Source organism: Zootoca vivipara, chromosome 1, assembly GCF_963506605.1.
Source record: "Zootoca vivipara chromosome 1, rZooViv1.1, whole genome shotgun sequence".
In the NCBI taxonomy this organism is placed as follows: Eukaryota; Metazoa; Chordata; class Lepidosauria; order Squamata; family Lacertidae; genus Zootoca; species Zootoca vivipara.
Window position 1 is genome coordinate 43,281,320 of NC_083276.1, and position 22,856 is coordinate 43,304,175.

The following is a 22,856-nucleotide window of genomic DNA, read 5'->3' on the forward strand; positions in this document are numbered from 1 at the left end:
GGAGTTTCAGACAGTGGTCTCTCCAGGAACAAACCCTCTGGAGATGCAAAGGATTGATCCTGAGTTCATTTGTATGCAATGCATTTGTATGTTTCCATAAGGGGTGAATTATCTCACTTGTTATCTACACTTCACAGAAAGGCTTTAAATTCAGCTGATGTTTGCAGAACCCATGAGGTGCCCTCCAAGGTATTCATGATTCGCTCCATTTTCTGTCTCCAGCATCCACACACATTACTTCATATCAGACAATGCTAACTGGATCTCACATCATGGCTTAAGTTAATCTCAGCAAATAAAATAGATTATACCTCAAAGGAATCCCGTAGAAATTTTTGTAGTAGCCACGACTGCTCCAGCAGACGTCTACGAGCTAAAACAACTTCCAGAAGCCTCTCCTTTCTAAGAAGAAGAAGAAGAAGAAGAAACGTTGCTGGTGATAACTGAACTTTCTCACAATCTACTTCCAAATGAGTTCAAAATACAGTGGTACCTCGGTTTAAGTACACAATTGGTTCTGGAAGTCTGTACTTAAGCGTACTTAACCTGAAGCAAACTTTCCCATTGAAAGTAATGGAAAGTGGATTAATCCGTTCCAGACAGGTCCGCAGAGTACTTAAACTGAAAGTACTCAAACCGAAGTGTACTTAAACCGAGGTATGACTGTATATGCTTAACTTTTGGGACAGATATTCTCACTAGAATCCAAGAACCACAGAACTGAGCAGGGCTGGCAAGAAGGCAGGAAGGTCACTAACAGAGTAGCATCCAAAAAATAGCATATCTGAAGCACATATTCCCAGACATTCCTAGCGCTATGAACATCTGTAAATATTATGTACATTTCCCAAAGTGGGGCACTGGTAGCTGAGTAAGTGCACTTTTATTTGAAAGAGCTTCTGATAAACTGGAATACCATAGGATGAGTGGTAAGTAATCAAGAAATGTTTTAAAAGATGGGTCTCTGTTTGAGGCATACAGCCTTTTTCAGACAGACAGCTATATTCCCCCATGGGGAACCTTCCAGGGGACACGTGCAAATATCAGGGGGCATTAGAGGCAAACATGAGCAGAGCAGCAGATGTAACACACTTTCCACTCAAAAGTCAGAACACACCCCGACACACACATCTTCCCATCAACCATCCTTGTAGGCAAGAAGCATCAGCACAATTCAAGGCCACACTCCCACTGTGCAGAAGCACTCAAAAGGGGCTGGTGAGGGCAGTCTGGGGCCAGAGAGAGAAGGCTGAAGGGCCACAGTGGCTCCTCTGAGCCTGAGATTCTCTACTCTTGCTAGGAGAGATTTTGCAGATACCACAGGAGGAAAAGGTTAGGTGCTACCTCCTGAGAACTGCTTGGCACTTGTTCATGATGTTCTCGGAGTCATAATGCTGGCTGTCCCTCAGTTGCTGGGCACGTGAGGCCATCATGTCAATCTTCTCCAGCTGGGTTTCCAGGGCCTTTTCAAACTGCATGTGTTTTTGATGCAGGCTCTCCACGCTGGATACCGAATCCTGAAGAGGATGGCAAAAATCGGCAACATAGGAAACGACCTTGTATCAGTCCAGCCATTGGCCATGTTTGCTGAAGTTGACAGGAGTTGTAGTTCAGCAGCTTCTGGAGGAGCAAGGGTTCACTTCACCTCATCTAGTCAGTGTCAGTAGATTTAATTGGATATACCCGGGGTGGAACTTGGCACCTTCTGCATACAAAGCAATTGTTCTTCCACTGAACTTAGAGTCCACTGTCTAAGCTGGGGGATGCTTTTATTTCAGGATTCAAATGTCCATTGATCTAAAGTTTCCAGCGGGTCAGGAGAGTTTTGCTTGTTGAATACAAGACCACAGAATATGGGGGTATCATCAAAAGCTCTGGTTGACTATGTGGCTTTGTAATTCATCAGTGTTTTCAGAGGCTGCCCTAATACATGTGCATTAGAAAGAATAGGCAGACTGGAGGATGGTGTTAGAGAGGAGAGAATGATGGAATAGGAAACTACTAAATAAAGCCAATGGTACCAGGAGACAATAGGTGAGGAATCCCGTGTGCCTTTTGGCAAAGAAAGCTAAAAGTAAGTTTTCCTAAGGGTGATTTTTTTTAAAAGGAGGTTTTTTTACACTTTCTACTCTGTGCCAACGTCTTCTCCCTCTAGTTGAAAATAGAAAACATGTAGCTCATTTTTCTTACCCCCAAGTCTTTGTTTGCTAAGAAGGCCTCTTTGCTGCTAAGCCAGCTTTCATTCTGCTCCACATAACCTAAGAATGTCTGTCCAGGGGAGAGAGAAGGATGGTGAGTGCAAAATACAATGGGGCTTACTTGCAAGAAAATATGCTTAGGATAGGTACCGGTGGAAGATCCAACATTACTTATAAGCATCCAAGTCATTGCCAATATTAAAAAGCAGCACAGCAGACAGTTCCAGGATTCAGAGTCATTACTATATCCAGTGGTGACTGGATTTCCACCCCACCCCTTGCACCAGGAATTAGGAAGTGGTCTTATGCCAGAGGGTGAGGGACCCAGGTGGCGCTGTGGTTAAACCACTGAGCCTAGGGCTTGCTGATCAGAAGGTCGGCGGTTCGAATCCCTGTGACGGGGTGAGCTCGTTGCTTGGTCCCAGCTCCTGCCAACCTAGCAGTTCGAAAGCACGTCAAAATGCAAGTAGATAAATAGGAACCGCTCCAGCTGGAAGGTTAACGGCGTTTCCGTGTGCTGCTCTGGTTTTCCAGAAGCGGCTTTGTCATGCTGGCCACATGACCTGGAAGCTATACGCCGGCTCCCTCGGCCAATAATGCGAGATGAGCGCGCAACCCCAGAGTCGGTCACGACTGGACCTAATGGTCAGGGGTCCATTTACCTTTACCTTATGCCAGAGGATATACCTGCTGAAACCAGTAATGTCTACTCTGACTGGCAGCTGCTCTCCAGGGTCTTAGGAAGAGGTCTTTCACATCTCCTGATATCTTATCATTTAGCTGGAGATGCCAGGGACTTTCTACATGCAATTCGAGTGCTCTGTCAATTATCTAAGTAAACCACTAATGAATGAAAGAGTGCTCTTCAATGGATGCTTTGTGCCATGGTCTTCTCAGTGAGAAACAGAAGCCATTTCCTACATATCTATGAATAGAGAAAATAGCTTCCATGTGAAAAGGCATAAACACGACTATTAGACCAAGATGAGTTCCAGTTATGCTCATTGATAAATCAAGCCATATCAACATATAAATATAAATATAAATCAAGCCTGGAAAAATATCTTTGTTTTATGCATTTTAGGGAAACACATAGACACACACTGCCCAAAATTGAAACAGGAGGATATATCTAAGCTAACTGATGGTTTCAGTTTGATCTGAAGATAAGTTTAGTGTAGGGATGTAGGAGAATTGCACTCATTCACATTTTAATGCAAACCGACTTAATTTGCTTGCACTTTGGATAATAAATGAATCAAAACACAATTTTGCACTTTTCTGGATTTTGCAACACCATTCTCCAACAACAACAACAATGTGTGCACATTACATCAGAAGAAAGTGTACACAAAAATATGTGCATTGGTGAAAATTGTATGCAAAAATGAATTATATTTGAGAGGAAAGGCATTCAAAAAGGTGTATATTAAGAAAAGCGTAAAGAAAACTGTATATGAATTTTCACGTGGACATTAAAACAACAACCATGCAGAAATGGGGAAAACTAAGATTAGAAAAAGAAGAAACTAACTGACATTCATTCATTTTTAATTTACTGAACCAAGACAAAAGCAGCAACATATTGCAGTTCTTTAAGTGCATTCTTTCCTTCTTCCCCTTTGAGTCCATAATTCTAAGCCTACCACTTTCTCCATCTATCAACCAGGAACAGCTACTGACAGATGTTTCCTCACAGCACTTGCTCTGGTCTTGGTTGGCTGTCTCAGACCATTTCCCCACCAACCTGCAAATCCATGGCTTGAAGCAGTTTCAGATTCTGTTCTTGCCAGATCTGGACCATTTCAGTCAAGGCCTGTTGAAGTCCAGTGAGAGAATGGTGGATCTCAGGGGTTGCATAATGACCGGAGTTGGCAAGTGTTTGACCGTAGCTGCTGAGCGCCCCGAACCTTTCCCCTCGTGCTTCAATTTCTTCCTAAAAAGATGTTGGGTAGATTGATGTCAAATGTTCATGCAGAAATACAGCTACCCCAAAGTACAGGTCATTAGGGGACAAAAATAGGTTCCGTAGAGTACCTTCCAATACTAATATTTATATGGAAAGTGATTAGTCTTTGAGTTGTCACTGAAACTGCACAGGAAACTCTGAGAGCTAATAAATATAGAGAACAAATGATTCATTCTCTAGCCTGAGCATATAGTTGGTCCCTCTCCAAGTCAATATATTTTTGTTGTCATTGAAAAGTTTGCAATAAATGACAGAAGTTTTAATACTGTTGCTGGCATTCATCTGTCTCAAGAGGGTGAAGTCAAACTGCTATGTTATAAGTACCTAAGTAATCTCCCCTCCCCACAGAATGGTTCCTTGTGCTTGCTTCTGAGTAAGAAAAAAGCACAATATGTAGATGCAGGCTATGTGCTAAATCAGGCATCCCCAAACTGCGGCCCTCCAGATGTTTTGGCCTACAACACCCATGATCCCTAGCTAACAGGACCAGTGGTCAGGGATGATGGGAACTGGAGCCCAAAACATCTGTGCTAAATATGTAGCTTGATTCTGAATGAGGCAATGGAATCCATGAACAGGATGCCTATAGCCAGCTGATGTGATTCACACTTGCCTTTCTTTCCTGATGTTCTTCGATCATACTTTCTGCTTCAGCTAGACTTCTAGGAAGACCACCAGCCTCCATTCGACCTTTGACCTCTTGAATCCAGTCCAGGAGTTCCTTCATTTCAGAATTAAACTTCTGCAGCTGGTAAGAGGCCGCCAACTTCTCACCCCTGTCACACAAAGAACAATCTAGTAGCCGTTCTGACTGGACCTACCTGCAGCATTTCCCGGCAGTACTTTTCTTGCATGGAAACAATTCCTAAGCATATCTTTGCTGGAATAGAGCCAGGTTCAGTGAAAATAGAAAGCTTGCAAACTGAACTCAAGACAGCAAAGAAAACATATATTGTGCCATGTGTGGAGAGCCTTGCAAGTCCGTTACCTATAAAATTACACTTTCTCCCTTTCTCCTTTAGCGACATTCACACACACACACAGACACGGAAATATGACAGCACATTACACATACCTAGATGCAACTCAACTCATGTACCATCCAAGTTCTGCCCCTAACATCTTTTGTGGTGTAGACATATTATGGTACTCATGGTAGCAGGGCTAGAGTGGTACCCAATTTTTTCCTGAATCTGGAACCTGGATACCACCCCAAGTGGAGGCTATATGCCAGCAGTGGGACGGTCCAGAGGCAAATGTGAGCAGAATTCTACCTTGGTACAGTAGGCAAGTTTCTACATTGGGTTATTGCTTTTATTTTTATTTTATATATTGTGTTCTTTTCTGTGAACAGTCCTGAGACCGTCGGGTATAATGTGGTTAAATAAATAAACAAATAAACAAACAAACAAACACCAGACAAAGAAGAAACATTATGAAAAGTCCAAGGTCACATTCTAGACAGGGGGGGAAAACATTCAAGAGTGCAACTCAGAACTGGTAAGAAGTATGGCCTAGGGAGAGCCCCAAGGGCCAGACCGAGAGCTCTAGAGGACCACATTTGGCCCCTGAGCTGGAGGTTCCCCATTCTTGGGGTAACAATGTCTACAGGATGGAGGTGGCCATGTTCTAAGTATTTTTACCTTTGCTTGGTCTGGCCCTGAAGTCGTAGCCAGTTGTTTTTCATTTCCTTTTGCTTCATAGTCAGCTTGTCGGTTATGGAGGATGGATTCCTCTTGCAAAGTGGAAAGGATTCTAGCTCCAGAGCCTGAAAAAAGCATAAGCACACAGTGTAATGGCCCCTTCTAAAAAACAAACAAACACCTCTTTTGATTTTGGACATTTATGCCCTACTTTTCTGTTCACAAAATATAATACACAAAGAAAGACAAGAAAAATAATCTTAGTAATGAAACCATCCATGGAAGATCACAAAGTAAACTACTGGGAACATAATATGGCAAAACTAGCCCCCCAAGACCCTCTTTACAACACCATGTTCCACTGTAAACTGATGCGACATGATTACTGCATTAGCTTAAAATAGTATGCAGGACAAATGTCAATGGATGTGTCAATATAATATTTACCATTTGCATTTCAGGATATTAACTATTTATTTATTTTTTTACCTCTATCTTGGATTGAATGACACCCGTTTCCCTCTCCATTTCTTCATGTTTTCGAATTAGGTTTTCTACACTTTCCATATCTTTCCCATAGTCCAGTGTTTGTATCAGTGCACTCTTAAGGAAATAAGACATTTGTGGGGTGGGGGTAGAGGGGAAGGAGAGAAAAAGATCACAGCTCAGTTCTTTTAAGCACCTTCAACTTCTTTCCTTCTTTCATTTCTAGACCATTTTCATTCAGAATCTCAAACTGGTTTAAAGAAAAAGCAGTAAAACAAAAAGTATTATAAGACGTCATGGAATATGCACTTCATAGCATGGGCGTCCGTAAAAAGCTAGCATCAATGGTTTGCAAACGCCAGTGTAAAAAGGCCGGTTATTCATAAACAATGGAAACAAACCATCATTGGTGCCTGCCACATTGCAGGAAGAAGTTGACACTTTTTTCATGCCTTGAGTTCTCTTGGGGAAAAGGGAAGGGTACAAATAAACATATAATAACAGCAATAATTTTGGATCATTTTGCAGTATATACACGGTAAAGTTTACGGAACAAGTTCAATTTAAACTGAACCTACTTATGACAAGATCTCTCTAGAGAATAGGCTATTTTGCTACTTCGTGGGCAACCCTAATCACAAAGAAGAGAAATACTGCAATAGCTGAAACGGCTTGATGGCATCTCAGCTTTCATTTTTGCACGTATTCCTATAAGAAAATGCCACCCCTGCATTTCTCAGTTTATTTGAGTCACTGGAATTTCAATCACTTTAGGGAACTCACCAAGGGGATATTAGGAATGGAAACTTGATAACAAAACAAATCACCTTTTCACTTATTCTTTCGGTGATATCATCCATTTCTCTGATCAAGCTATGGACCTCCAGAGCTCCTTCCAACTTCCTTCTATATGATTTGAGATCACCATGGAAAGTGTTCCACCTATTATTGAAACAATTCATTTTATTGGAGCAGATCATATTGTTCAAAGATGGGAGTCAGAAGCTACTTTCAAAACCTGCACTTTGGTTCATGAGACCTCTCAACCACTGCCCCGCTTTGCTTACATAGACATTTAAACAAATGGAAATGAAGGTACATACCAGTATGTAAAAAGTGGTTAAGAGAAAAGTTGAAGAATACAGATTACACGTGGAGCTATTAATTAAATGGAGGTTGTCATTATAATAATTTTTCTTGGTATGGGTGGCCTGGTGGCACAAGCTTAGTTTTTTCTAAGACAGAAGTTTCTAATATTAGCCATAGGAAAATGCAGAATAAAGCTATAACTTTGCAGAATAAAGCTATTAAAATGTAAAGTTATAGCCGATTAGCCTAGTTATAGCCTATTAGAACTTCTCTATGGGAATTTTTTTTTGGTCTCTCCAAGCTGCAAGGTAATCTTAAATTGCATTCATGAATCCCAAGTTGCTCTGTGGGTTATCTTAGGCCATGGCTGGAAACTTGCCAGATGCAGAAAGGAGCTGTCTTAGAAACAGCTTGAGAAAGTTCATGGCTAGGAAGATATCATGCTGATTGATCTCCACTTATAAATTTGTTGCCTTTTGGTTCACCACGTATCTCTCTGCCAAGCTTGGCGGTACTGGCCTAGAGATTAGTCTAACCTAGTACTGACACCACTGGCATCAGCATACTAATTGGCTGCCAAGGTCAATTAGCAAGACATTATGGGTTGTGCTCAAAGCATAGCAGGGTGCTGTGAAAGACAGCTTTGGAAATGTTGTCATAAAGGAAGCCTCACCACTTGGGAGTTACTAGGTATGACAGTGAACATTGATGACAACTGAAGATCATTTATCCTATGGAATAAACCTGGGTTTAAGAGATAAGAATGATGGTTGACTTCTCCTTTGGTGTACATCTTGTAGTTCGCCCCACAATTTTATTTTCTTGCATTCCCCCTTCCCTTCACTAAAAGCTGAAAACTAAATACAATTCCTGTGGAAAAAATGAAATATTTGGACAGAGGAACTTGCCCAGTTGAACATCACATTTGTTATAACACATGGGTAGGCAAACTAAGGCCCACGGGCCAGATCAGGTCCAATTGCCTTCTGGATCCATCCCACAGATGGTCTGGGAATCACTGCGTGGATCGCCAGCATGCACATTCTTTCCCTCTTCCTCCCTCTCCCTCACACGGTGGTGCTTTCTCCTCCTCCCTCCCTCCTCCTGGCTTCTCCCCGCCCTGCCTAGAGAAGGAAGGGGGCTGGGCTTTGTTGGTGGCAGCAGCAGCAGAGCTCAAGCGGTCGCCATTTTAAGCAGCCCCTCTCCAGAGCCCTTTCACGCACCGCTCATCATCACTCCTGCCGCTCGCAAGACACAGGTAAGCAGCCACCAGGGCTCATGGTGCTCTTGCATCGTCCCCCCCCCAATAGTCCAGCCCCCCCAAGGTCTTTTTCAGCCCCCTGCTGAAAAAGTTTGCTGACCCCTGTTCTAACGCCACCTGTCCATGATTCTATGAGAGTATGGTTATGATAGTGAGGAATGGTGAAAATACATATATGTTAAGATCACTCTTATCAGTTTAAATCATTGCAGGTGGGCACTACCAATTCCTCTTGGGCCCTGAAGCTGTCCAGTTTTGATTGTCCTATTCATCCCCCATGGTGGACATCATTATAGATTCACACACACACACCTCTCATTCAGCTGCTTTCGGCGCTGGTATATTGTTTTCATCTCTTCCTTATTCTCCCTCTCCAGCCTCACCGCAAGGGCATTGATGGCTTTGATGTGGGCATCGTCCACTGTCACTCCCTACATGACCAACATCAAAAAGAAACAGCCAGCTTATACGTAAACAGTTATTAAGTAAAAGTTATGTAATTCTGCCAGAGTATCTCAGTAATACAGCCTCTGCTGTTCTGCTCACATTGTCGAATGAATGTGACCCTTGACAAAAGGGACAAACTAGACATAACATCATAAGTCACTGTATGAATGGTGCCTGGTTTGTTTTAGCGTAAACAGCAGATGCGGCCACTGGCAATCAAGATCCCAGCAAAGGGCTGGGAGGCCTTAACCCTTTGAGCCCTGCTATAGTCCTATATTGATGCCTTCGCATTATTGCCATTTATTTTGTAATGAAAATTCCCATTGGGACCATTGCAAACAGCAAGCATAGGAAGAGGGGGAGAATGGTAATCCAGATAAGGATCATAGTGAGGGGTTGACGTCTCCTACTGGGGCCCTGATCTCAATTGGCCCCCAATGCCTGCAATTTGCTCTAAACAAAACATGTATGTAGTTGCTAAATGTGTGAATGGTGTTATGTCTTCTTTGGCCCAAAGGTGCAAAGAAGGAATCTAGCAGCATTGCCATAACACGGAAGAAACCAACTCAATTCAAATTGCACAGCAGACAGGCAACATAATTATTTTTTTTCTATTTTAGATTAGGCTGTGTAGTTTTGAGCCCTGTGAAACCACTTCAAGAGGAGGGCTGTAGGACTAGTTAGTGCCCACTCTTTTCTACATAGCTATTATTGCTTTACAGTGAAAAACAAACCAGATCATCTCCATGAATAATATTATTCAGAAACCACCACCTTCTGTCTGTTTCAATGCACACTGGAAATGAAAATATTTGCTCACAACACATCAAACACAGATTACATTGTGATGAACCTTTTCCTGGATCATGATCAATATCCAGTTCTGAACAGTACATAGTTTCGAGGGCCAAACTGTTCCGTTGCGGCACTCAAATTTTCAACTTTGCAGTAAGTACAATAAACTCACACAAGGAGCAAGGAGACATTAATCGTGGGTTTAGCAGAGCCTGTGTTAATGCTGAAAATAAAAAAAAGTATCCTTTTCTGACACTTCTGGGCAGGGCTGGCCAACTCATGAGACCACATGAGGTGATTGCCTCAGGCGGCAAAAACCACAGGGGCAACAAGTATTTTACTTTTAAAAGACAACTGAAGGCGGCCCTGTTTAGGGAAGTTTTTTAATGTTTGATGCTGTATTGTTTTTAATATTCGGTTGGAAGCCGCCCAGAGTGGCTGGGGAAACCCAACCAGATGGGTGGGGTATAAATAAATAAGTAAATAAATAAATAAATAATAATAATTAATATGGTGTGGAGGGATGGCAGCCACATTTGACCTTGCAGACATCACTTGTATTGTGTTTCAGGAAGATGTCTTGTATGTCCATTAATACCCTGCACCTACACCTAAAGGAAAACTCTGATATGTGAAATGGACCTCAGCAACAGAATCCAAGCTGAGAACCACCTTACTATGCAGAAGCTACTACTGTACTTTCCAGAAGCTATTGGGAGCCATTTTTGTTTTGACAATCTTTTCCAGCTGGATGAAAAGGTCTCTGCCATCTCTTACTTTCTGCACTTACTTATTTTGTACAGTTTTAAAAGTCAGTTGTTTTCCCCTTGCACTGTATTGAACATTCTTTTTAACTGATGTGAGTCACTATGAGATGCATGTAAAAGGTGAGCCATGAATAAATAGATAAATAAAATAGATAGATAGATAGATAAATAAATAAATAATAAAAGTCTGGTAGCCTTGTTCTAATTATGACATAAAACAAAAATGATCTCCATCCTCATTCCTGTATCATTTTATCCCTGAGTGTCACGTGTTTTATCGTTCTGCTATAGCCAACAGGTTTCTGTTGAAGGCATAAGGGACCAAGAAATGTTTAGCCTTGCCTGGTCTAGCTCTGCTGATTTCCTGCAGTTGAAATGGGACAATTCTGGCATACTGCCCAGAACTGCCAGATGCATTTTCACTCCAATATTGTTGGGGAAGAGGGAAGCACTGTAGAAGAAAACCTAAGTTTGTCAAGATCCCAGCTTTCTAAGGGTTGTTATAGACACAATACAGATTTTCCTTCTGCCATTAGGAGCGAGAGACCCATAGTACAAAGATGCTTGGATAACAGGAAGAACTCTGAGTGAAGATGTAAAGAAGGGAAGACCCAGCAAACATAATCCAGCTTCAGATTGTTCCATTTGTTTCCAAACCCAGTTTGCCAGAAAACTGAGGCTCTTCCCAAACTTCCTGTTTCTTTCTGTCAAAACTGATGCCATGCACTGGGGTTGTGAACTCTGTTTATGTCTGAAAGATGGCCACACATAGAAAATTGAAAGAGGCAGCTAACATGCCACTATCACCACACAGCAGCTGGCCACAAGTGCTCAACTCAGTTCAGTGCCAAAGTTAGCAAAGCCCCGGGGAGCTATAAGTCAAATGAGTTGTGATGACTCAGCACCAGGGATGGAGAAACTGAGAGGTCACAGCAGAGAAAGATGAAACAAGCAGCTGTCATGTCATGCTGCCTTTGCTCAAAGTGTTACTATGTTTTCCTAAAGGCTTGTATTGTTTTGAAAGCTGATCTTGCCAGGACCACATTATATTGCATTATATTATATTACATTAATTATACTATATAATCTCATGTGTAGAACACATAACCTGGTCTTGGCTCATCAGAGGTTGAACTTCAAGTTACAGGACATCTCTAACTTAGTTATGACCAACGTTTCACTTTGCAAACATGCGAAGTGTGGGTGATGCCTTTGCTGTGGTAAATACTGTTGTAATGTTGGTGTAACAAGTAGTTTTGCTGCACAAATGGTAGGACTTCCTATAAGTATCAAACAAAGCTAGAAAGTCCATATTTGCCTGATTTGGGCATATATCTCACTTTGAATTCTTGGTGGTCATACAGTTTCCTGCAGCTCAGGAAAGCTTTAATTCCTTGTTAGCCTCAATGTAACGGGACTGCAACTTAATGCCAAAATTCCAGTCAAATGCTCAGTGTTCCACCATACAACTAAACTTGAGTGTCTGGCTGGATACTTAGAATCATGTTTTCGTTTTCTTGTAGAAAACATGTGATGGGCTTTCCAGATAAAGTTTACATTCAGCTTAAAATTTTAGCAAACATATGCTAGGCCCATAACTTTGTAGGTTGCTTCGTGTTACAGGATAGCTGACTGGTGTTGTAAGAGACACTGACCTATGCCAAATGATCTTTATGGCAAAAATGTTGGATTCAACCTAAAACAGGTAGACATAAGAGCTACGCCAACCAATCTAGCATTGTATTCACTCACACTTGCAGCAGCCAAATTGGTCTGAACAGCTCGCTGAAAAGTTAGATATTACCCAGCTGTGGAAGATGAATCTGGAAATGTATCTCTTACCCCTGATGCTCCTCGGAACTCATTCAGCTTTTTCATCAGCTGCAGACAGTGTTCATAGTCATTTCCCACATCACCAATATTAATCATGACTTCCTGGGAAAAGAAAAAACAGTAAAATTTGCATTCCATTAATATTTCATGCACAATGCAGGTCCAGAGTATCAACAGATGACACCCATCACCTATCACCAGGTATTTTCCCACTCTGTCCCCTATAAGTCATTCCCATTCTGAGAGTGGCAATATGCTTTTTACAGTATCAGGTAACATCATGTGTGCTGTGTTACATTCTGCTCTGGTAAAGGTATTATCAGAACCTGATCCTTGATGCAGATGCTAATACAAAGGAGGACAACTGAATTCCCACCGTCTCAGAAGCCATTTGGTTTATGAAGTCAAAACAATAGAAGTCTAAGCCACAGTTACGTATATGTGATGAAAGCTTTGTGCCTAAGGATTTCCATGCATGCTCTGGACTTATAGGAAGAGGTGCCATTTTCCATAACACAAATGAATTTCCAGCATGCCCCTGTAAGTAGCTGGCAAAAAGCTCCATATCCAACAGAAAATTCACATGACAGCTCTTTAGAGAAGGAAAATAGAGACCACTTCAAAACGGATCCTTTTTGATTTGTTAAAGAGATTTCCCATATCTTCATGATGACCATCATTCCGAATGTTCAAATGTGTGCATTTTGCACTTTTGAAACATCACAGACATCATTCTGAATGTTCAAATGTGTGAATTTTGCACTTTTGAAATATCACAAACACAATTTTATGTTGCAGGAAAGCACAAATTACTGGGAGAAGAGCCCTGTCATAAAACATTGTATATCCACACCTAACACTAAGCCCATGGTCTGTTTAACAAGCCACGATTTGTTTCATGGATGAGCAAAGAAGCCATGGCTTGTCCTTCTAAAGTCTGGCTTGTTTTCCATTTTCTCTTGACTCATGCCTTGATGATGATCTACTGTGAGGTAGGCAAAGAAACCATGATTAAGCAAGGTTGTTAGGTTCAGGTACAACACCAAACCATGGTTAAAACAAGCCAACAACAAACAATGGCATTAATCATAGTTTGTTGGCAGAAAACAAACCATTAGTCTGCTGGGCTGGGCAGTTAGGTTACATAAACCATGGTTTAGGTTATGTGTGAAACAGGCCAGTATGTGTTTCAAAATGCATGTGCATGTTTGATGTGCATGCCATTCATACTTTATGCATTTGCTGTGGGAACACTGCAGAGAAAAGTTCAATAATAAATAAAACTATGTGACTCTTCTGTAGACTATTAGTATTAGTACAGTACTACCATTTTCATACGTTTATAGCTAACGGTTTCCTATAGTTTACAACTAGCCAGTAAAATTCACTGACCTTGTCTCTGATCCAGGCCTCTACATGGTCCACTTTCTGTAGAAATTCCAGGAAATCCCTACTGTCTTCAAGCATCTTTCCACGAGCAGCAACAGCAGATTTCAGTGTCTCCCACCGTTCTTGAAGCAAACGAGTCTTACGACGGATTTCCCCTGATTTAGGGTGATTCTGGCACAATAAGGCTTCTCCTTGCTTCATGTAATTAGGAAATAATTAAATAATAAGAAAAGATGAAACACAGTATTTCCATTATGTTTCTAAGAAAAACTCAATGCCGGGGAGACACAGGGCCAAACTATCAAGGATATGGGCCTGTAATAGCAGGTTCCCTGCAGCAACAGGGGGTTGGACGACACAACCATTGCAGTTCCATATAGATTTATGACTCTGTGAAACTGGATAGGGTTAAAAATGTGTGACCGCATTTTTTAAAACAAACAAACTGCTGATGAGAGAGCCATTATTATTTATGAATAATTTCCAGAGGCTTCCTTATAGCTGCTGCTTCTTGTCAAGGACAAGGTAGAACCAGGAATTTGTACTTATTTTTATTTTATTTTTTGCAGATAGGGAGAGAACTGGCCTCTCTCAACAGCAGTTACCGACACTACTGTTTATCCATACAGGTTGTAACCAAGCATTTTCAGTACATGGAAACAGGTAATCTCCAGAGACCTGAAGAGATCTACACACTGGGGGATAAAATAACTTTCATTTCAAGGCTCTTCAATCTTTTTCTTCTTCTTCTTCGGTAAAAGGTTTTAAGGCTACAGTATTCCATCTTTTAATCTGATTGTTGCAGAAGGCCCCTACAGGACCCATAGCTGCCAAGTACCCCGTATTTCCCGGGAAACCCCCGTTTTTCCTTAACGTTTCCCAGAGGTCTCCCGTTTCAGCTCCTCTCCCGTTAATCTCCCTTATTTTGGTTCCTGTCGGCGGCCATGTTTCTGGTGCCGTTTTGCTCATCTATGGACACCAGAAAATGGCTGGTGCCGGTGTCGGAAGTCACATCTACGCATGTCCGGAAGTGCATAGACGCAACTTCTGGTGTCGCTTTGCCCATCTATGGGCACCGAAAATGGCTGGCGCTGACACCGGAAGTTGCGTCTACGCACTTCTGGACATGCGTAGACGCGACTTCCGACACCAGCGCCGGCCATTTTCTGGTGCCCATAGATGTGTAAAGCGACACTGGTAGTTGTGTCTACGCACTTCCAGTGTCACGTGGCTGCTGATCCTGGATTTCTCCGTGAGAGACTTGGCAGGTATGACAGGACCTAAAGATCACAGCACCTCCATTCAATACTCACCATGTTAACAGTAGAAATTAGATCCTTGTGAGCCAGAATCTCAGCCTCAAATACTTGATGTTTCTGCAGAAGCTTCATTTTGTCACTCAGGTTGCTAAGATTTTGCAAAGATGGATCCTTCAGCTTTTGCATGCGCTCATCAATCCAGCTCTCTGCCTGTCACCAAAGAATAAGTGTGGTTAGTATTTCACACATATTGCTGTTGCCTTCTATGTAACACTGACATCCTTGTGTCTTAAGTCACATGAATTTAACACACTGGTTTCCCTATCAATCAGAACACATCTGAAGGACTAACAAAGACTGAGATCACCCTGGTCGTGTTCTGATAATCAAAGGGCATATTCAAAACAGGCTAAATTTAATGAAAAAGTAAAGTGAGAGTTGATCCTTGGTTGTGCTGACAAAGTACAGATTCTTTCAGAATGACAAGTTTTAACTTCTTCATATCTCTATGGCAAGAATGGGGAACCTGTGACATCCCCCCCGACATATTATTGGACTTCGAGATGCCAGAGAACTCTGATGAAAATAGAAACAGGAGCAGAAATTACTCGTCTGCTTATTTGTCTCATGTCCAGAACAGAAATCAATCCAGCAAATACAAGAGGTATTCACTGTCTTTTTTGCTTTCACATTTGCATTGTGTTTCCTTTACAGTGAAATTAACAGGGTGGAACAACACATTGACCATGTAACTTACCTAATTAATAATATAAACTACCTAAGTTACATAATTTTGCCACACTGGTCACTGAGACAAATAACCCAGCTTCTTGTGTTAGATCAGGCAACCCCAAACTATGGCCCTCCAGATGTTTTGGCCTACAACTCCCATGATCCCTAGCTAACAGGACCAGTGGTCAGGGATGATGGGAATTGTAGTCCAAAACATCTGGAGGGCTGAAGTTTGGGGATGCCTGTGTTAGATGAATGGCAGCTGGACAGAAATAGTGCTGCATGAAGGCAATACAGGGTAGAACAGAAAACAATGCCTTGTTACATCCCTAGTTGGACTACAACTCCCATTATCCCTGGCCATTGGCCATGGGGGCTGGGGGAGATGTGCATAGCTTTTCCATACCTGTTCTATGGACTTCTCAGACTACTGATACAGCTGGTCCACATAGCAAGCCATTGTATCAGAAAATACAGCAACCATTGGGTCAGGCATAGGCAACCTTGGCTCTCCAGATGTTTTGGAACTACATCTCCCATGATCCCTAGCTAACAGGGCCACTGGTCAGGGATCATGGGAGTTGTAGTTCCAAAACATCTGGAGAGCCAAGGTTGCCTATGCCTGCATTGGGTGATTGCTGTGAAATTATGTTCAGCCTCTTGCTTTTCATCCAAAGGGCCATAACCATCTGGGTAAGGCCAATTATGCGGATGCAATTAATGGAATATACACCCCCAAACCCAGCTGGGTGGCTTTCTGTGTGATTGGCCCTCCCTATATTGTAATCACTCTTGAAATGTTACAGGAGCATCGTGGGATGACCACCCCCACCCCCAAAATACGGCTCTCATATGTACCACATTATTTGCACTACCATGGGTACATGATTAATAGAATTGGGGTTTATGGTACTTGGGAATTACAAAATGTAATCTTGGCAATAGAATCATTCTCACCTCTGACAGATTTTGGTAGAAGAGAGCCAGCAGAAGGGCTACCTGCAGTTTTTCTTGCCTACTTTGAGAGAGATCTTTGATGCATCTTCTTCTCTCTAACATGGCATTGAGCTTGAGATCGATCTGTTTTCTTTCCAGTTCACTGTCCTGCTGCAGCCTTTTTGATTGTTCCTGAAGAGACAATTCCTGAGAAGGAAACAAGCCTAAAATCAAAGCTGTGTGTTCATGTGATATACATAATCAATCAAGGGTTCCTGTTCTGTTCACAAAGTATTATTATTTTTTCTACTGGAAGGAAATATAGACACAAAAGAGATCCTTTGAACTGCAAGTCTGAAGTTCAACCTAATGAAATTGGAGGGAATCAGAAATGCTGGATATTTGAAACTGCTGATTCTCTTTAGCCATCCTGGCTGCTGTGCCAGTAAAAATAATGTATTATATCAATGCTTTTTTTCAAGAAACATAGGTGCTGGAGCTCGCCATTAACTTCTCCCTTGTTCTTTTAGAATAGCAATGACGCCTACACCCGAGAGGTGTTGGAGCTGAGCTCTGGCTGAAAAAACACCTTTATTACTCTTCCCAACCCTAGGGCTATACCTGTTGAAATTATTTTGTCTTCCTTCAAAGTTTTCAGCTATTTTGCCTCAAGAACTTCCAAAGCCACTGAAAAAAACAACCTATCTCCCAAATGGTGGTGTGAGAATCAGCTCTTGCAGCCATGATTCTGGTTGATTTCACTTAGCACAGAAATTATTCCAATTATCTTAACCAGTTCTTAAGTTCTTAACCAACTCTTAGGAACCAAACTGGGCATTTGCCTATAACCTAAATCAGGCATCCCCAAATTGTGGCCCTCCAGATGTTTTGGCCTACAACTCCCATGATCCCTAGCTAAAAGGACCAGTGGTCAGGGATGATGGGAATTGTAGTACAAAACATCTGGAGGGCCAAAGTTTGGGTTGCCTGACCTAAACACACCTTCCTTTAAGGTCAGGATCTTATAAGTGTTTACCTTTTCAACCTGAGAGGCCAGAAGCTTCTCAAAAGCCTCATGTTTCTTTATCTGCTGCTCCACCTCATCCACTGTGCTCCCAAAGTCACTGCTTTTCAAATATGTCTGTGGATAATGAAAATCAATTTTGGTTAAGATTGTTATATTTGATCAAGGAGTTATTGGGACATATCCTGTTACTTCCCTGAAAGTGTGTCACCTAAGGCTAGGTGTTCAAAAGATTCCTGTAACCTCAGGTTATATCTTTTCTAAAGAACACACACAGTTTGTCAGATCCATTGAAAGAGTAGGGACATCTGAGCACTCCTTGAAAAAACCCACAACTAATCTTTTCCGAGACTATTTAAAATGAGGGACAAGAAATGTCTCTCATTGCTCAGTGGAACACTGGCATGGAGAGGCATATTAATGTAAAGGCAAAATTCTTCAAATAAAACATGCAGTGGAATAGCAGTAGGTGGTAAAAGGGTTGTAAGATGGTAAGGGGTCACTGTACTATATTTTGTCTTTTGGCTAAAATATCTTCAAGGGATAAGGAATGTTGAGGAATGAGAAGCTATCAGGCTGTATTCATTAACAAACCTGAAAGCATATTTTAAAAATAAAATGAAGATTGCGGATGGTTATTGCACTATTAGTCAAATCAATCACTCAGACCATTTTAGCTGTGTTGCTTGCTCAGGGAAATTTGGATGTCTGGAAGTTACAGTAGCAGAATTCTTGTTTGAAAATGCTATTTAGCTGCTGCTATTTATCAAAGTCTACCTGCTTTCTTTTGTGATGGGACATGAAATTGCACTTGTATGGCTAAAAGGATGCATAATAGCACCTGTCTGAAGGTATGAGTGATAGACGCAAAAGTATGGCAGTATGAAAGTGCCCTTTGGAGCCTGGTATTTTGTAGTTCTACATCCAAAACTCCAGTTGCATGTGGAAAAGTCAATTGCAGATGGACTGCTGGTCTAGTTAAGCAAAACTAAACTGCTAGCTGCTTTATACGTCTGTGGAATTTTAAATGTCACATTGAAAGCTGTCAAATCTCTGCTGTTACTAAACATTGCATGGCTTCTGCTTGACCACAATTGCGTCAAAACATGATGAGCTACATTAGCAGTAGTACAGTTTTATACAGCTTGTGGCCTGGCAAGTTGAACGCAGTCCATCAGCAATATATTATGCTCCTCTTGATACTGTCTCTGCTTTTTGCACTCCCTAACAGCATGCAATGTAAACAAGGGATCTATTGAATCCTTGGCAGCCAGCCATACATGGTTGGTGGGCTGCATTTGGCTTGATACAGACCACAGGTTGTGCAAGTCTGCAGTAATAAATCTAGCTAGGGTTGATGACATGCAGAAAAATGTATTTACTAAGTTGTCCTCAATAACAGGAACGGATTCAGCTAGATCCTGTGCATGCTCACTTGGAATCCAGTCCTGCTGATTTCACCGAGACTCAGGAGCTGTACACCAGATCTAGTATTATATCAGACTGAGGGTGGAATAAGGCACATATTGATTTTGTTAGATGCCTTTTAAAAATGTAAACATGTGTGTTTTTATTACTATTATTATACAGCTTAGCCCCCAAATAGGCTTCTAAGCAGTTTGCTGAGCAGTTACACAAGCTTTGAAGTCTAAGCATCAAAACATTAAATTAAATTAAATTACAGAATAAAGCATTTCCATAAAACACTAAAATTTACTTCCACAACATATCCACATCAACATGTACCTATGATCAAAGACTGCCTAACATTCTGCCATTTCCCTACACGGAAATAATATTTGCACCATAACTATCCAGCTGATGTGAAATGCAACAAATATTCACAGAGCAGTACTTTACACAGTATTATAAATGGGATTTCTCATTCATCCCCCGCCCCCCACATTCATGGCCTTCAGATGCCACTTTATCTGAAGCTGAGTAAGATTATAATAGAAAAAAATTCCTTCAGTAGCACCTTAAAGGCCAACTAAGGTTTTATTTTGGTATTTTGGTATGAGCTTTCGTGTGCATGCTTTAAGGTGCTACTGAAGGAATTTTTTTCTATTTTGCTTCGACTCAGACCAACATGGCTACCTACCTGTAACTAAGATTATAATGTGCTTGTCTGGAATACACATGTGCCCATTCCAAATAACGATGGGTGGTGACACAACACATGTATTGGTCCTGCGTGTCAGCCCTGCCCTAACACTCCACACACAGTGCCTGCAAGTGTATAAACTGTATGCACATATGCTGTGGGCAGGGGGTTTATGCCCTTTTATTTTTTCAGGGTACAGACCACACATTGAAAGCCTACCTGCATAAAAGCTTGCATGCCTTTAGGGTCTCTGTGCAGAAAGTCATATGAATGTGTAGAGCAGGCATCCCCAAACTTCGGCCCTCCAGATGTTTTAGACTTCAATTCCCATCTCCCCCAACCACTGGTCCTGTTAGCTAGGGATCATGGGAGTTGTAGGCCAAAACATCTGGAGGGCCGCAGTTTGGGGATGCCTGGTGTAGAGCATTGGGACAGGGGTGGTGAATGAGATTCTGCTTCCTTCCCGCTTTCCCTGCATCCATTCACGTAGCACAGCTGTTTGCCTCTGGCTATGGGGCAGGGCTTTCCCTGCTCCATTCCAGGGACCACAACAACAGAATTAGGTTTTAATAAACACACCGAGTCACATTTTTCTGTCATCAAAAAAAACCATTTATTTATTTTTGAAACATCTCCCAGGAAAATGAAATATTATGCAAGGTATGGCATGGTGGCAATGTCAAGATGCTTGCATCTTGAGCTTTTGTATAGAGATGTAGAATGCAGGGCCCCAGAATCATGACTTAAGATTAAATTCTACCCTTTGCCTCTGTGCTAGTCTCACTACAAAAACATTATGGAAAAAGTAAGACATAAGAAAAATCAGGCGATTCCCCCCCTCAAAAAAACAACCTTTTTCATAAGCAATGACAAACATAATGAGATTACAGAATGGACTATGGATGAGTAGAAACGTCTTTTGGTTTGGGGCTTTTCAACAGGTTTTAGATCATTTCAGCTGAATCCATTTCAGCTGATCATTTCAGCTGAAATGTTATCTATTTTTAAATTCCAGCTCCCAACATGCTAGCTTATATGCAAGGAGTTGGGACACAGCAAGCAAAAGAAAATGGTGGTGTTCTTTTTAAAAATTTCATAATGACCCTCATCAACTAGGCTAGTAATGAGATTAGCATGATACCCACCACCACCAATGATATAATGACCGGTTTTCAGGTCACACACCCCTTTCTTCAGCTGGCTGACAGGCTAATATAGCATGCACAGAAATAAAAAGAAAACTTCCCAAGCACTTTAGCTTTTAAAGCATCCAGACTTCTTTTCAATTATACCATTTAATGGGTATCTGGCAAAACCAGAAATTGATGGGATGAGAGACCCTGTCAGTAGCCAGCCAGCTTTCAAGCCACATTTTAGTCAGGGGAAATTCAGCCATATGAGTAGAGTTCTGACATACCCAAACACACACAAATATTTTTCACTTAAAACTCATATTTTTGGGTCGTTCTTACAACTCACATTTGTTTTGTTCCTGGTGAAAGCTAGAAGAAGTAAAATTCGAGCAGCAATTGACAAGTTAGCATCTAAAATTAGGAACACAGACAAACCTATCCAAAGAAAGGAGTGAATCTGTCCCCACAGTCTCGCTGTTCATAGGAAGAAACAAATAACTCAACTTTAGGGGGGGAAACAGAATTACATTGGGTGGCCTTCTTCACCACTACCAGAAAAAACAACAGCAACAAAGAACAACAGTTGAACAGATACTAAATTCAATTCAAACATAAAAAATCATGGTTATGCTTGTTTTTTATAAGTTTCTAAAATGGAATGGAAATCTTCACCACTCTCCGCCCAGCTCCAAAGGAAGCAATTTTTACAGAGATAGAGGGACACCATGCACTCTCACCAGTTCTGTGGGATGCTGTACGCGCCTGCATGTTTGTCGCAAGTGTATCTTGATCCGCATTTCTTATAGTGTTTGGCTCCTTGGAAGGGTTTGACTGTGAATTTGCATCATATTGTTGCAAAGGTTGGAATTCAGGACAGCAAACAGGGTTTATTGACAGTGAGAAGCCAGAGCCAATATAATCAGTCTGGAACGCAGGAACACCTGTGTTTGAACCTGATGCTCTGATGAAGACCGAAGGAGCTGGGCTTTTTCTGAATTCCTTTATCACTTGAATAGGGAAGGATGTCCAAGGGGTGGCAAGTATCAGGGTTATTTTGGAAACCTTGTGGCAATCTGGAATTATCCTAGTGCTGGAGGTCCTCCCAAACTCTTTGCCAGTTGAATGACGGTTCTGAAAGACAACCAAGTCAGGATCTAAATGTGCATTTGCAACGGTCCTTTTGCCAACAGGATCATCTCTTTTAGACACCGTAGTTGGAGATAACCATATCTCTCTGGAAACTGCTTGCTGGGGAAGACCAGGACACTTAGCCATGGAGGTGACATGAAGCTGTGTAATCTGAAGATCTGCAGAGCTTCTTGAGGGGATGGCTTGATGGGTCACCTGAGGACCTGTTGCAAGACTGGAAGATGCTGACGACATGTTTTTTCGACGAGGTAAAAAGAGACTGGAATAACCATGGCTGCTCACTTGAGAAGCAGTCCTAAATGGCTTTACTGCTATACTGCAAGTTGAAATATAAAGCTTTACTGAAGCATGGAGATCTGGAAGCTGAGCTTTGCATGGGCTGTAACCATGCCGTATTGGCAGCTCTGAACTACAAGGTGTCAGAGCTGTATGTAGTTTTTTGCTCTGAGATGGAATTGCACACAGAGAAACATCCAGACGTGATGTCCAACATGGTAGAGCTCTGGAAGCAGCAGCAGGTGGGAAAGGTACCGCAAACTGCATGGAACCAGTGTGATCAGGAGAAGAATGACAAGCACTCCAGTCGCATCCTGAGCACTGCTTGCTGGAGATGAGCGACGACTGGGCACCAGCACTGCTGTA

The 22,856-nt window shown here is 41.8% G+C and overlaps 1 protein-coding gene across 1 annotated transcript in view; it reads right to left on the reverse strand.

Moving 5' to 3' along the window:
- Positions 1-22,856, reverse strand: part of SPTBN5 (spectrin beta, non-erythrocytic 5) — a 113,789-nt gene that overhangs the window by 25,954 nt on the left and 64,979 nt on the right. The window contains exons 35-48 of the mRNA XM_060273618.1: positions 17,841-17,945; positions 16,826-17,011; positions 15,191-15,346; positions 13,881-14,072; positions 12,498-12,590; positions 8,959-9,077; positions 7,124-7,238; positions 6,300-6,413; positions 5,811-5,935; positions 4,781-4,943; positions 3,946-4,134; positions 2,191-2,268; positions 1,345-1,517; positions 312-402 (exon numbers count right to left, since the gene is read on the reverse strand). Of these exons, the coding sequence (XP_060129601.1) occupies positions 312-402; positions 1,345-1,517; positions 2,191-2,268; positions 3,946-4,134; positions 4,781-4,943; positions 5,811-5,935; positions 6,300-6,413; positions 7,124-7,238; positions 8,959-9,077; positions 12,498-12,590; positions 13,881-14,072; positions 15,191-15,346; positions 16,826-17,011; positions 17,841-17,945 (1,899 nt within the window). The remainder of the gene's footprint in view (positions 1-311; positions 403-1,344; positions 1,518-2,190; positions 2,269-3,945; positions 4,135-4,780; positions 4,944-5,810; positions 5,936-6,299; positions 6,414-7,123; positions 7,239-8,958; positions 9,078-12,497; positions 12,591-13,880; positions 14,073-15,190; positions 15,347-16,825; positions 17,012-17,840; positions 17,946-22,856) is intronic.